General features: G+C 37.9%; 1 protein-coding gene across 1 annotated transcript in view; it reads left to right on the forward strand.

Moving 5' to 3' along the window:
• The window catches only part of LOC121646338 (calsyntenin-2-like), a 311,928-nt gene that overhangs the window by 187,973 nt on the left and 108,355 nt on the right, over positions 1-15,600 (forward strand). The window contains exons 4-5 of the mRNA XM_041995254.1: positions 9,201-9,409; positions 14,864-15,013. Coding sequence (XP_041851188.1) covers positions 9,201-9,409; positions 14,864-15,013 — 359 coding nt within the window. The remainder of the gene's footprint in view (positions 1-9,200; positions 9,410-14,863; positions 15,014-15,600) is intronic.

A 15,600-nucleotide genomic window follows, 5' to 3' on the forward strand; every position in this document is an offset into this window, starting at 1 on the left:
ATTTTTTTGGATGTTCTTATTAGCTATACACCAGTGTGTAAGCCTCCTCCTCCTGCCAGCAAAACACGTCTGTCTTGTCCATGCTTAGACTCCATGAAACCCTCAGAGACCTTCAGTGGAATCAAGTACAAAGATATCAGCACCAGATCATTTCAGTTCCAGAAGTGGCAAGGTAGAACCTATATGGATTTTTCCAGAAAAACCAATGCCACATCAGAGATATGGGAAATATGGAGCCCATGTTGACCTTGTCTAAACCAGTATTTATCTATTCTGGTCCTCAGGACCGCCTACCCTGTATGTTTCCATACCTTGGCACATCCGAATGGCTCTATGACAGGTTTTCAAAGAACTTGACGAGCAGTTAACTGAATCTGAATTAGGTGTGCTGGATTTGAAAAAATCTAAGTCATGCAGGGCAGAGGGTCCTGAGGACCAGGATTCAGAGACGCTGCTCTAAACTATTTGTAGTGCAGCACTGTCAAACATCTTACTAAAATTTGCCAATGCAGCAGGGAATACCAATACCACAGGTCTAAGTGGTTTCTAACACTAACCATGCAAGGGACTGAACAGCCAACATGCACCCTGCCATACAAATCACATTACATGCAGTAGCTCTATGGTCAAGTTATGATAATCACACACTTGTGGGCATAGTGGTAATTACCATTTAGGTACTCTACGCATTGTGTGTTCTGGCACATTTTAGAAAACATTGATATGTATTAAATTATTATTATGTACACAGCTATGCCAACACACCTATCTATCCAAAATCATTTTTATTTTATTATATTATATTATTATATTTTATTATAGTTATTATTATATGAATTTCTCTTAATACATTTTAGCCATTTGACTATTAACACAATTAGCTAATCATCAGAAGTTTAACTCCTTTATGTCTATCATATTGGTGTAATTATAATTTAGTATAACACTGCACTAATTCTCAAAATAATGCTGGTTATATGATATTAAATGGGGGCTCTGGTTTCTTAGTTGTTAATAAAAACTACTCGGATAGCTTGAATCTGTTTCTTATACTGCTTCTTTCCTTTTTTCTCTCCTCTGTATTCGAACAAAAAATAAATACTAATGTTGATAAATGGTAATTTACCATTTGGAGATCAATTAATCTGCTTCATAACTTTCATCATTGGATTATGAAGGGCCCTGATTTTTGTACACCACTTCAATCAATATTAATCAACCTTTCAAAGGTTTTAATCTTCCAGACTCGTGTAAAATATTTGCTACATTTTGTTTAACATTTAACATCAATTAAAGTTATTGGACCTTTACATGTAAAGGGATGTTTTTCCCTGTTCACTCAGAGTGTACTGCACAGTATAATCCAAATAATCTCAGAGAAAATATGCCAAATGACTTTTAAAGCACTAATATTGACAAACAAAACAAAATAATGTAATTGAGTGTCATTTCCATAATAATAGTTGAAGCCAGATGATTAAAATGCCCTGAATGATTTTATACAATTTGGCAATCAGCTCTCTTGTCAGAATCACTTAAAGTTCTGAGGTTGGTTACTTCCGACAATGAAGCTGTTTCTTTGCTGCAAATCATGAACAATGGTTTACTAATTGTGTATTTACAAAAACAGAAGATAAATGGTGTTTTTTATTAAACCAATAAAGTGAGGCAAATGCAACAAATAACATTGCTGATTGGAGTCAATCAGCTTAACAAGCCTCTGTCCAGCCTGGTTTTGGAAATGTGCTTCATGTGAAACAACTTATTTACAACAAAAGAATAATGTCTAATTGATATTAACTGTAAGACCCAACACAACCAGTGCTTAGAAAAAGTTGGTTCAAATCACCTTCTTACATCTTTTATATTTTCCGCAGCCCATTCACTTTCTACTTACTTACATCTTACTTCCTTTTCTTCTGTGTTCCCACCACTTACACGAGTATTGTTATAATTAATGCAGATGATTATGTTTATTACAACATAAACTAATTACCCCCACCTCTAATGTTCGATCAATCACACAATACTTCTCTGAGCCCCATGAGAAGAAAGTTCTGCTGGGCCAATGTGTTGATAACAGGCTGCAAGATGTCGCCAAACATGTCCACGCAAAATGACTAATGGATGAGATGGAGAAACAGATAGGAAAATGAGGAAGAAATGGCACACTTCAAAAAAAGATAAGTGGACCACGAGAACAGAGAGTTAAATCCAGAATGGACTCATTCCTGGTCATACTTGCACCGGGGAGCACTGGACTGTGTCGCATATGTTCAGAAACAATGGCACTTATTAAAAGTGCCCATGTGAAATGCCTTTATGAGGCAAAACATTGCAGATCTGAAGAAACATACCCACTAAAATCTGCAGTGAGACAGTAGAAAATAAGAAACCTCAGAACCCAGTATGACCAGTACACTACGAACCTGAGCCACACATTGACTTACCCAACAACGGAGCAGTAGTGTTCCCGCAGAGTTGTTTGGGTTATGGGTCGACACATAAATAATTTACTGGTGAAAGGGTTGATAAAGAATGCATGAGTGCGACTGGAGGGAAAAAATAAAACACAAAAACATGGTTCCAGGCTCACCAGTAAGTACATGTGTATGAGAACCATCCCGACTTCTCTCAGGTCCAAGTTGTCCTGGCAGGACGAGCAGGCCTAGGAGCTCTGTCCTCTCACTGAGAAAAAAGTTAAATAGAGGAGAAGACAGTGAGTTTCTGAAACTGGTCAATTGTTGAGATTTATCTGTAAAATTGATTGAGACTGTTAAGTTATGTGAATCAAAAAAAGAAAAATATATAGGATCATAACAGCAGTCGTTAATATGAGTTTAGCTATATGTTATCTGTAAATGATTCATTCATCTATGAATGAATGAAAGAATGAATGAATTTGATGGCATTGTCAGATATTGATTACATGCTGATAAGGATACAACTATCAGTATATATCGAACTAAATAGAGTTTAACTATTAGACATTATTAAATCATAGACCCTTGCTACAAGAAATTATCTGAAAATGGACCTCCTTAACCCTTAACATTTTGCTTCAATTTATGATATAAATTTTGCTCAAAATCTTGTTGAACACAATCTGATACTTGTCTTCTGTCCCCTAACAGATACCCAGAAGCAGAAAACCACATTATAATATTTTAATGTATCACATGGGAATAAATGGTAGATTTTTATTTTTTTACATTTTGTTAAAGGGCCAAATAAAGACCACATATTTAAAAAAAAAATGGACTTTTCTTACCATTTTTTCATGGGTCAGGCCTTAATGGGTTAAATTATAGTTGAAGACCCCTGGTGTAGCACATAACATGATGCCGCACCAGTTTTAAATCATGTCTTGTGGAGTTCTCCTGGGATCTGATTTGGGTCCCATTTGGTTCCTGCTACATATACAGTTTTTACTCTAGAAACCAATCTAGCATCATCTCTTACACTATTAATACAGATGATATTCAGGGGGGCTGTTCCTTTAAAGGGTCTAAGATTGACAAATGATCAGACTTAATTGATCTTTATTTTGTGTACAAATAGAGAGATTACAGTGTATAAAGAGTATGCGTTTACAGTGCTGTGCAGTGTCTAATTGTAACAAAGAGAAACATAAAAATAAATTTAACCTGAACATTTCTGTTTCTGACAGCAACATTTTTAGATTGTTGGTTGCATTTCTGAAAGAGAAAAATAAAATAAAATAAATATAAAAACAAATTAAAAAAGGAGAAAAAGGTGTGTGTTTGTGTACAGGTGCACCTTATACCTTCTAAAAATAATAAGCAAACGAACCATTTTATCTCTGGATGTGGACGAGGGCTAGTTTAAAGTGAACCAAACAGCGTGAAGGTGCCCTTAGAAATTCAATTGATGTGTTTAAGCTGTCACTTTAAAAGAAACTTTTCCACTCAAGGGGTATTTTGATATTAAGAAGGCTGGAGTCAAAGTCAGAATTGGAGATTATGTATGCATTATTTTGTCCTTCCTTAGAGTTTTCAATTATGACATGGAAGTATTTACTCGTCACCTGTGAAGGTGCATCTTGATTGTTTTCAGACTGAACAATAAGGTGGAAGAAGACACAGAAAAATAGGAGCAGACCTGTTCTAGTGTCTCTCTACTGCTCACCATTCTGTCATTGAGTTTAAAGGTTTGGTGTTTAGCTTAAATCTTTTTGCCAGATGTCTTTTTATTGTTTTTATCTTGAATCATGCATTATTAAGTCATATAAAAATCTTTACTTAACAAACTCTAACTTTTGTTCTATTTCTTATTTCTCTAATTATGTTTCTTGTGCACATGCATTTTAATAAATCAGTTGATGAAATCAGGTTTAAGATGCAGAACCTGTTGTACACATCTTTCTAGATGCAGGTTGTTCATTTTTCATTAGACCAGGTGAGCTATTTATCACTAATATTTGCCCACTATGTGACACCGTCTGGATATCATGCTAAAATGAAAAAGAAGGTTTTCATTTTTTTCCTCATTAACCACTGTGATGTAGTTTGCTTAGAGCTTGACTATTTTTCCCACTAATCCTTCCCATGGGTCTACTTTTCATTCACTTTGTTTATTAGTGTTGTAATCATTCTTCCACCCATGGGGTCATTTAACCCCCTGCTGTTTTTCTGTGTCACTCTGGCCCTGGTGGACCCCTGCTTGAGCTGAAGCCTGTCACAGGGAGCGATTGTAGCCTTGGGTTGAGCCTTGCAAGCTTCTAGGAATATGAAAACATCCACACATGTGCACACACAAATGCATACACACTTGCCCTGGAGAGCCAGGCGTCTGTTTGAGCCAGATGTGAGCCATCAGCATAGAAGTGCACGCTCACATGCAAACAAAGAGATGTTTTCACAATTATTCTATTTAGTTATGTATCATTCATTTCTGCACATGAATACTTAATCACACACACACACACAAACACAGCCCCCAGAGGAGAGAAACATATGTTTGCTCTGTCACCGCTGGGGAGTGTGCTGAAGCAGGGGGGGGGGGGGGTAATGCTTATGAGAGCAGCATTAATATGACAAAACAAGGCTGGCTGAGGGATTTACTGCAGAGGCTGGTGCTACCATCATCTGTCAATGTTTCTTATCACCCTCTTCTACTGCTGTTAGCGTCACCATTAACATCACACCTATTCTCCAGCTCAGTGATTAATCACTGTCATAAACATGTGTATTCTGTTCTTGTGTCCAAAGTCGTAAGAGATAATTAAGATCATTTATTTAAAGTAAAAGTACTGCAATAAAAAGTTTTGTTCCTGCTCTCAAAATGTAAATATGCAAAAGTACTTAAAGAATTTAGTCTTACTTGATGTTATGATGGAGAAAGGCTTCAGTAATTGTATTTTAATTAAATTGTTATCATTACTCATATTTGTGAGCACAACAGTTAATGCATAGCTGATTAATCATTATATACAGTACCAGTGAAAAGTTGGAACACATTTCCACATTAAATCCAATCAGGAAATGTTTCCAGACTGATACTGTAGTTTGAAAACAAATTGAAGTAAATGCATTCAAAAAGTGTAATAACAGAGCATGTAAATTCATTTTATTACCTAAGTAAATGTGTATAGAAAAATTCTGATGATAAATAGTCAATACAGTGCAACAACTACACAAGGAGGACAGCTGGAATAAATAAGTAATTACTTCTTCTCCTTTTTGGAGTTAAAAATTGTTAATTGGCTCACTTTGACTAATCTTTGTTTTTAATTCAGCTTTGTTTTTTTATTATTTTTTTTTTTTAATACATATCTTAACTTTGTAAATATACAAAAAAAAAATAAAGGGAACACTAAAATAACAGATCTTAGATCTGAATGAATGAATTATTCTTATCAAACACTTTGTTCTTTACATATTTGAATGTGCTGACAACAAAATTACACAAAAATTATCAATGGAAATCAAATTTATTAACCTGTGGAAGTCTGGATTTGGAGTTACACTCAAAATTAAACTGGAAAAACACACTACAGACTGATCCAACTTTGATGTAATGTCCTTAAAACAAATCAAAATGAGGCTCAGTAGTGTGTGTGGCCTCCATGTGCCTGTATGACCTCCGTACAATGCCTGGGCATACTCCTGATGAGGTGGTGGATGGTCTCCTGAGGGATCTCCTTCCAGACCTGGACTAAAGCATCCGCCAACTCCTAGACATTCTGATGTCCAACGCGATGGATGAAGCGAGACATGATGTCCCAGATGTGCTCAATTGGATTCAGGTCTGCGGAACAGGCGGGCCAGTCCATAGCATCAAAGCCTTCGTCTGACACAGTTCAGCCACATGAGGTCTAGCATTGTCTTACATTAGGAGGAACCCAGGGCCAACCGCACCAGCATATGGTCTCACAAGGGGTCTGAGGATCTCAACTCAGTACCTAATGGCAGTCAGGCTACCTATGGCGAGCACATGGAGGGCCCCTCAAAGAAATGCCACCCCACACCATTACTGACCCACTGCCAAACTGGTCATGCTGGAGGATGTTGCAAGCAACAGAACGTTCTCCACGGCATCTCCAGACTCTGTCACGTCTGTCACATGTGTTCAAGGTGAACCTGCTTTCATCTGTGAAGAGCACAGGGTGCCAGTGGCGAAATTGCCAATCTCGATGTTCTCTGGCAAATGCCAAACGTCCTGCACGGTGTTGGGCTGTAAGCACAATCCCCACCTGTGGACGTCGGGCCCTCATACCACTCTCATGGAGTCTGTTTCTGACCGTTTGAGCAGACACATGCACATTTGTGGCCTGCTGGAGGTGATTTTGCAGGACTCTGGCAGTGCTCCTCCTGTTCCTTGTTGCACAAAGGTGGAGGTAGTGGTCCTGCTGCTGGGTTGTTGCCCTCCTACGGCCTCCTCCACGTCTCCTGATGTCTGTCTCCATGCCTGTCTCCATGCTCTGGACACTACGCTGACAGACACAGCAAACCTTCTTGCCACAGCTCGCATTGATGTGCCATCCTGGATGAGCTGCACTACCTGAACCACTTGTGTGGGTTGTAGATTCCGTCTCATGCTACCACTAGAATGAAAGCACCGCCAGCATCAAAAGTGACCAAAACATCAGCCAGACAGCAGGAACTGAGAAGTGGTCTGTGGTCACCACCTGCAGAACCACTCCTTTATTGGGGGTGGGGTTGCCTATAATTTCCACCTGCTGTCTATTCCATTTGCACAACAGCATGTCAAATTGATTGTCAGTCAGTGTTGCTTCCTAAGTGGACAGTTTGATTTCACAGAAGTGTGACTGGCTTGGAGTTACATTGTGTTGTTTTAGTGTTCGCTTTATTTTTTTTTTAGCAGTGTACTTTTCTTTATATGCTTGAAATAATAACAACATCAATAATAATATTAATAAAAATAATACAACCAATACCAATGTAGAGCCCATGGACTGGAAGTGGCATCTTTCAAAATAAGATACTACTTATAAGAAAAAGATGTGAACTGCTTTGTCAACCTCAGAACGCCGCTGGACATAACAGAACACAAAGTTTTAAGGTCAGAAAGTTACACGGTGTATACAAATGTAAGTCTTGATGAAACACCAACATTTCCCAAAGTACTTGAATAAACCTAGATAGTTTCTGCAACCACTGTCATTCCTAATGGCACTATTTTTTCCCCAATTTCTCACCAGTTTATTACATCTTTCAGTTTATCAAACTTCTTAACTGTGTTTATGGCTCAAAGACAAAAGAAAAGACTGTGGCCTATGTTGGTACAGATGTGTGACAGGGAGCGATAAGGCAGTGTGAAAATCCTGCTCACTGTCTTCTTTGTTGTCTCTGTCTCCCACCAACCATGCTGGAGAGATAATTAATGCATATTTAACATAATAATTTCAGCATTAACACAATGTCCAACAGCTAATCCTATAAACAAAATATTTGTCTTCAACCCCTTTTTATCTTAAAGCAAACTCCTTTGGTGTTTCCGTTCGGAGGCTATTTGTTAAATATTATTTCGGCCTGCTGTCATTCATCATTTGCTGTCAGTCACTTAACTGAAAGACTAATTATGCAATCTGTTGTTTATGGAACATTATGGAGTATTAATTATGACATTTTAATGTGACGGATTGTTTTCTTTTTATACTGATGTATGAATTAGAATGAAAAAAACTGCTAAATTAAATTGCTAAAGGTTGCAGTTTGGTATGAATGAAAAGGCTCTGGCTTTTGAAGCAATGCGAAAGATTATTTTTGGCCAAAGCAGCAAAATAAATGCTATTATTTGGGTCAGGTCAGGCACTGATTTATAAAAAGCAAAAATATGGAGAAACGGAAACAGAATTATCAAAGATGTATTTAGCTTTACAAAGAGTTTGAATTGGGCGGTAATAAGACTGCATCCAACACAAAACCCTGGATGAATTCTTAACTTCTTCTTGTTTAAAAAAAGTCACCTTGTTCTGTTGCACTACTTTTTATGCTTGTTGTGAACAAAAGAAGCAAAATGAAAATAAAGACAAACAAAAAAATAACTTCCAAAACAGGTTAGCAGTAATTACAAAAAAAGGCAGCATGACTGATAAGGGATAATAATTAATGAAGCCATAAATAACTGAATTGAATATCTGGTAGGCAATGGTGGAGCATACTACAATGAAATCAGTCAGATTACACAAATTAATAGATAAAAGCTTCATTCAGCATTGTAGTGTGGTGGTTAGTCTCCGTTTCCATCACTTTTTGCACATTCAAGTTTTTATTTATTAGATCTGAGAGTGAATGCTATTTTTTTTCTCTTTTAACCACTCTTTTAACTTTTAAGAGCATACGGATGGATGCTGGGGTGGAGGAAGGGCTCAGAACAAAAGCAGGCAATATGCAATGATCATGGCAGGAGTAGTAGCCATAGCAGCAGCGAGCATGACAGCAAGGGACAAGGTGTACAGGATAAATAAACCACCCAGATTGGATGGGTCTGTTATGATATGATATGTAGCATTAATGTTTGAGGCAGAGCCATGGCAGCTGGAGTTCTCTGCCAAATCTAATGTGACTGAAAGGCAAATGAAACAAGCTGTCCTTTATCTCTATTAATGAGGAATAACAAACTATACTGTTGTAAGTCTTATGCCACTCTATGCAGATGATACAATCCTACATTAACCTTTGCTTTTCTCCTCAAATCTCCATTTTTTTCTGCAGGGCAGTGGTGCACATCCAGGTCAACGATGTGAATGAGTTTGCTCCAGTGTTTCGGGAACCACAGTACCGAGCTCCAGTGACAGAGGGAAAGATTTATGACAGCATCCTGCAAGTGGAGGCCACAGACCAGGACTGTTCCCCACAGTATAGCCAGATCTGTAACTACCAGATCACCACCAATAACACCCCTTTTGCTATAGATCGGAATGGTGAGTAGAAATTATGAGATCATCTATTATATCCTTTCAATCACATTTTTTATAACCTCTTTACTTTAAATTCATATTATTAATGTTATTTATTTTATTATTCAAGAATGTCTTACGTTGATGCATTGAACTGAAATAGGGAAATATACATATACTAGTGTGTCCTCTAGATTGTTTTTACTAGATTATATCTGACAAATGTACAAAAAAAATCCTGTATTTTCATTTAAATTTACTGTGGAATTTGCTTTTTAACATTTTGTTAAATTACTTATTATCCAATCACCAAGCACCAAGTAATTGGTCATACACCTGGTAGAATGACCATATAACTTGTTATCCTCTTGGGATTCTTATTTAACCTTAAATATATAAATAACCTTAAAAAGTAAAAGGAAGCAACAAATAGTAAAAATCACAATAAAATCACAATAAAATCATAAATTACCATAAAATTATTAAAAGCAATATAAGTAAAAAGTCACCATGCAGATTTCATACATAGGTGCATGAAATAGGTTCATGCAAAAGAAATGTTTTTTATCTGGATTTATAAGTGTCTACATTTGGTAAAGGTTTAATCTTCCCTGGCAGTTTGTTCCGCTTGTTTGCAGCATAACAGCTAAATGCTGCTTCTCCATGTTTAGTCTGGACTCTGGACCAGAATCTTTAGATCTAAGAGCTCTGCTAGGTTTATGTTCTCTGAATCTATCACAGATGTATTCTGGTCTAAACTACACTCTACACTACACTCTACACTACAGCGATCCTGAAATGGACAAAGCTGATTAGAGAATAAATGATCTGTAGTAAAACTGGAAAGTAATTATAAATGGGGAATGGAAGGAATTCCTAATGTCAGATCACAGTTGTGGAGTGTAAAACAACCATTTAAAAGCTGACCACTTCACCAGCAGTCACAGCACATGGCCTTCTGACATGGATAAGTTGATGCAGTAACTGAAGAGGCAGCAAATACAGTAGCAACCTTATTCATGCAGAAAGGTGTGTGTGTTTAGGAAAATAATGAGACAGAGCGGCAGAAAAAGGGAAGGCAGCCTGGAGGGAAATGGGATGAGGCTGCAAAACAGTGGCTATGTGTACATGCACAGCATTATTCCAGTGATTTACCTTATTTAAAAAAAAGATATCACCCCGATTGTGATGTTTACATGGGTTGCATGTAACGATTTCCATGTTTACATGACCATGGTTTGATTAATAATTGATTCATTTCATTATTCACATCCATGTTAACTGCAATATTTGCACATATCCAACGTTTATCCCTTTCCCATTAAGCATGCATACTCCATTTAGTGAAATTTGATTATTGCTTACTCCAAATAGGAATTCATCATGTCAAAGTGGTCAGAAAAGGCTGTTTACATGATAGCGTCCTATTCAGAGGGAAGAATTAATGGGGTAAATATGATATTGCTGTGCATGTGCAGCATTTATAGCCATTAACACAATGCTATACACCGAGCAAGAATGAGCAGGCTGGACAGAGGAGGAAGGATGGATTTCAGAAAAAGCTGAAAGGAATACATAAAATGAGAGATGAAGGGGACGAGAAGATTAACAACACCATCCTTATATGAATTACAGCTTATCCTTCTATTCATAAACTCCTATTTAAATAATTCAGCTTCCTCCACACCTCCATCTCTCAACCATTCAAAAACCACAAGAAGCATCCAGGCTGTAACACCGTACATTTTAAAGGATTACTCATACCAGCTTCATTTTAACTTTGGGGGAGTGTGTCTTTTTTGATGTACTTTGTACTCAGTAGGTGATCTCAATCAATGTGCCCCCTCCCTGCCCAGGGCTGGCTGCGTGTGCAGCATTGTCATCCATCTGTGTGGGAAGACTCTTCAATTATTAACCGACACATTAGGACTACAAGTGCTCCCTTCATGTAGTCAGCATGACAAAGAAATGCTGGTTTGGAAAATAGGTTGTGGATTCAGTCAGGAGACAATCTGCATGCTAAGCGTCCTGTAATGGATAAGTGGATTTTTTTTGTTTCTTTTAAGCTGTTGTGTGGAACATGTAAGTCATAATTGTAAAAGTTACACATTGTCACACTGTTGTGAAATAGAGACAGTGGGCTTTTTAGTTTTCCTGTCATTATTCATCCCCATTTGGCACATTTGGTAACAGTAAGCCCATTATGCCACATGCACTCTGCCATTGGAGTTCAGAGCAGACTCATAGAGCAAAGTGTGGTTTCTGCCATACATTTCCAGCTTTAAAACTGCTGACTCATTTTGATTGCACATTGGCATTCATTATGCACATTTTTGGCAATTCACAATTTTTATTTTTTCAGCCTAAAGCATCATGTGAAAGTTGCATTTTGTACTGTGTCATAGACTAGAGACAGTGTTGCCAGGTCTGCTTGTTTTAGCTGATTTTAGTCTTGTTTTTTTAAAGTCACGTACAAATATCATTCGCATGTTGTTGGTCTTATTCTGTAGTTGCTTATTTGTGCTTGCATTGTTCTTTTAAGAAGCAATCTCCCACAATAAAGCAAAATATGAATGCAACAGTTTGCCCCCCCCCGGAACTATGGAGAACCTGTATACTGTTCATACATGCATACATACATCTGTCACAATGCGGAGGGGCTGAGGACCCAAGTGCAGGCTTAAGGAGGCAGACCAGTGCAAGTAAAAGAGTTTATTAAAGTAAAACTTAACTTACATAACAAAACACCCCAGCGGCAAAAACCATGTCATGGGACTAAAACGTGAACATTAGCACAACTTGACATGTACTACATTAACTAATAATAAACAGCAGATAATGGACTGGCATGTAGCTAACTGAAACCAGTGGCTTAAATACACTGAAGGACTAACTAGACACGGGTGAGGTGAATGAACAATCAGACCAGGTGAACTAATGAGCAGGAAACAGAAAGCAACACAAAACTATAAATCCTAAATACCAAAAACCCAAGAACATTAACAGATAGATAGATAGATAGATAGATAGATAGATAGATAGATAGATAGATAGATAGATAGATAGATAGATAGATAGATAGATAGATAGATAGATAGATAGATAGATAGATAGATAGATAGATAGATAATTGAATTCAGCTTTATTTAAATAGTGCCACTTCACAACAATGTCATCTCAGGGGATTTTACAGATAAATCAATTTGATGGCCATCTGTCTTGACTGGTTGGGGTGGAGAAGACAGCAAAGAGAGATCAACTGGCATCACAACTTTTTAGAGAGGAGAAATACGTTAATGTTGCCAATACTGTTATATGTTAAGGAACAGAGAGATGAAAAGGAAGAGCTTAGTGCATCATGGAACGTCCCTCAGCAGTCTAAGCCTATGACAGAATAAGTAAGGGATGGCTAGAACACTCCTTACTATAAGATTTATCAAAAAGGAAGATTTTAAGTCTGATCTTAAAGATAGAGATGGTGTCTGCCTCCCAAACCCTAACTGGGAGCTGGTTCATGGCTTCATGTGCCCGATGCACATTTTAATAAATCAACCCCCCCCCCCCCAAAAGGAAACAGAGCAGTATATATATATATGTATATATATATACATATAGAATGAACAGGGCTGAAAGAAATGTTAAAAATGTACTCACAGGAGAGTAAATATTTAAAAACAGTCTAGATTGCTCAAGAGCTGCGTGCATAGTCTTGTGTTTCTTTTTCAGTTTTTCACTGGCAGAAAAAAGCGCTTGGGAGCGCTTCATCACAGCGACTCATCAAAAAAGTAAATAAATAAATAAATACAAGAGCTCCCAAGCACATGTGGGTTGACTTCACAGCTGACAGTGAGCATACAGTGATCAGAGAGCAACACTCAGCAGAAACCTTCAGTCTCCAGATGATTTTCATCCCACAAATGAGCTTTTCTGTCTTTGTTGTGATCATTTCTGTCTGACATATCACATGACTACAGGTGGGAATAGACGGAGAATTTTCCCCTCTACCTTTCTTACTAAAGCAACAAGTTATGTTCCAAAGAATTTTTGTGAAAAACATCATCAGAAATGATACTTTTGCCTTTGCTGTAATGGACTGGATTGTTTTAATAAAAGTTTATCTTAACTTTGGTTAAGAAAAAAATAAAAATTGTATTCATTCACTCAACAACCTTCCTGACATCCTTTGATTATTAATAGATAGACCAACCTTGATTGGAACCAGTGCTTATTTGACTTCCTGTTGCATTTCTATAATCTCCGACCAGTCCACCCATTCTCCTCTGACCTCTAACATACAGTATTAACACTCAGACCAACAACCAAGCTACGTGCAAAGTAATTTTCTTCCTCATTCTGATGTTCAGTTTAAGCTTCAGTAAGCCGTCTTGACCATGTCTGCATGACTAAATGCATTTAGTTGCAGCCATGCAACTGGCTGATTAGATATTTGTTTGAACAAGCAGTTGGTGGACCTATAAAGTCATCATTGGATGTGTTTTAATATAGTCTCTCAGTCAGGGTTTAGTGTTGGGTCTTTGTTGGAGTTTTGTTAAGCTTTCTTGTTTTTGACAAGTTTCAGTCTTGATTTTCTGCTACCAGCCTTTGGAAGGCATATTTTAATTTAGTTAGTATTTATTTTCTTTCATTTTTTTATCTCTTCAGATAATTAACCATGTGACTACATCTGGATTTGGGTTTTCAGCACATTATTTTCTTCTCTATCTTCATTGTTGTTACATAAACAGTTCTTCTCTCCTCCTTCCTTCATCAGATCCTCTTGCTCAAAGTTGTCCAGTTGTTGAGATCTCCAGCTGTGTTTTTATGATTGCACCTTTCAAGACTGAATTTTTCTTCTTGAACCTTTGTATTCAGCAGGTTTTGATTAAAAAAATCTTCTGTTCCTACGCCAGCCTGCCACATCGCTGTTTCCTTTCGCTAATCAAACCAGTATTTTGGCATGAGATGAGTGACGACTTCACACTTAGAGGAAAGTTCCAGGAGGCTGGTTTCACATGTCTGAGCAAAAACAAAAACAGCCTGTTTCACCTATTTTACTACCTTGCTGGCTCAGAGACATTTCAGTGCCTGAGCAGTTTTTAACTGAATCAACCAGAGCTCCTACCTAGTCTGATTGCAACCTGTTCAAAGGAGTTGGAGAAAATATTATCTATTAACCCTCACCTTAACAACTTTACAGAGTCAAGCAAATTGCCATTATTTGGAAATCTTGGGGTACAGAAACTTTACAAAACTCTTAAAAGTAACTACACAGAAAAAGTCCTTTGGAGAACAAATGGACACATAGACTACACGATTCCCCAACTTCCCTTCTTTCAGATCAAACACATACAGTAATAGAAAAATATTTTGTTCATTGACTTTTGCAATTTGTGGCTGTCAGTGTGTCACAGTGCCTCTATAATCCATAATGAGCTATTTTAACGGTTGAATTTGACTTTGCACTGTTCTCCCCACCAGGCAACATCCGGAACACGGAGAAGCTGAGCTACGACCGCCAGCAGCAGTACGAGATCCAGGTGACGGCCTGGGACTGTGGCCAGAAGAAAGCCTTACACAGCGTCCCTGTGCACATTGACGTCAAGCCAGTGTGCAAACCTGGTTGGCAAGGTTGGCTTCCATCATAGCTCTCTCTGTGTATGTGTGTGTGTGTGTGCGTGTGTGTGCGTGTGTGTGTGTGTGTGTGTGTGTGTGTGTGTGTGTGTGTGTGTGTGTGTGTGTGTGTGTTTGCAGGCAGGTCTGACTGTGCAGTGTTTATCCAGAAACCCAGATGCACTTGTATGAGATTACTTGAGCTTGCACAGTTTCTATATGTTCAGAGGTTTGCTAATTTGTATTACAGCTCGTTCCTGCCTTCCTCATTTTTCTCCATTTGTGCTTATAGTCTCTGGCGTTCTCATTTGTCGTTACCTACCTTTCTTAGTTTCTATCTTCTCCCATTTTCTTCTTCCCTGACATGCTCTCTCTCACCTTTCTCCTGCCCTCCCTGCAGAATTGGCCTGTCAAGTTAGGCTGGTGTGATAAACAACACTTTACTGAGAGCACTGTGACTCAACCAGTACAGCTCTGAGCATATCAGAAGGCAGTCATGGCAGCTTTAACAAGACTCAGAGTAATACAAACGCTAGCACCTAACTGCTGCAACAACAACAGCACAGACATCAGTCAGGATCACTGCAGATGCAAACACTTGTCAG

This window comes from Melanotaenia boesemani, chromosome 9, assembly GCF_017639745.1.
Source record: "Melanotaenia boesemani isolate fMelBoe1 chromosome 9, fMelBoe1.pri, whole genome shotgun sequence".
NCBI classification, from domain to species: Eukaryota; Metazoa; Chordata; class Actinopteri; order Atheriniformes; family Melanotaeniidae; genus Melanotaenia; species Melanotaenia boesemani.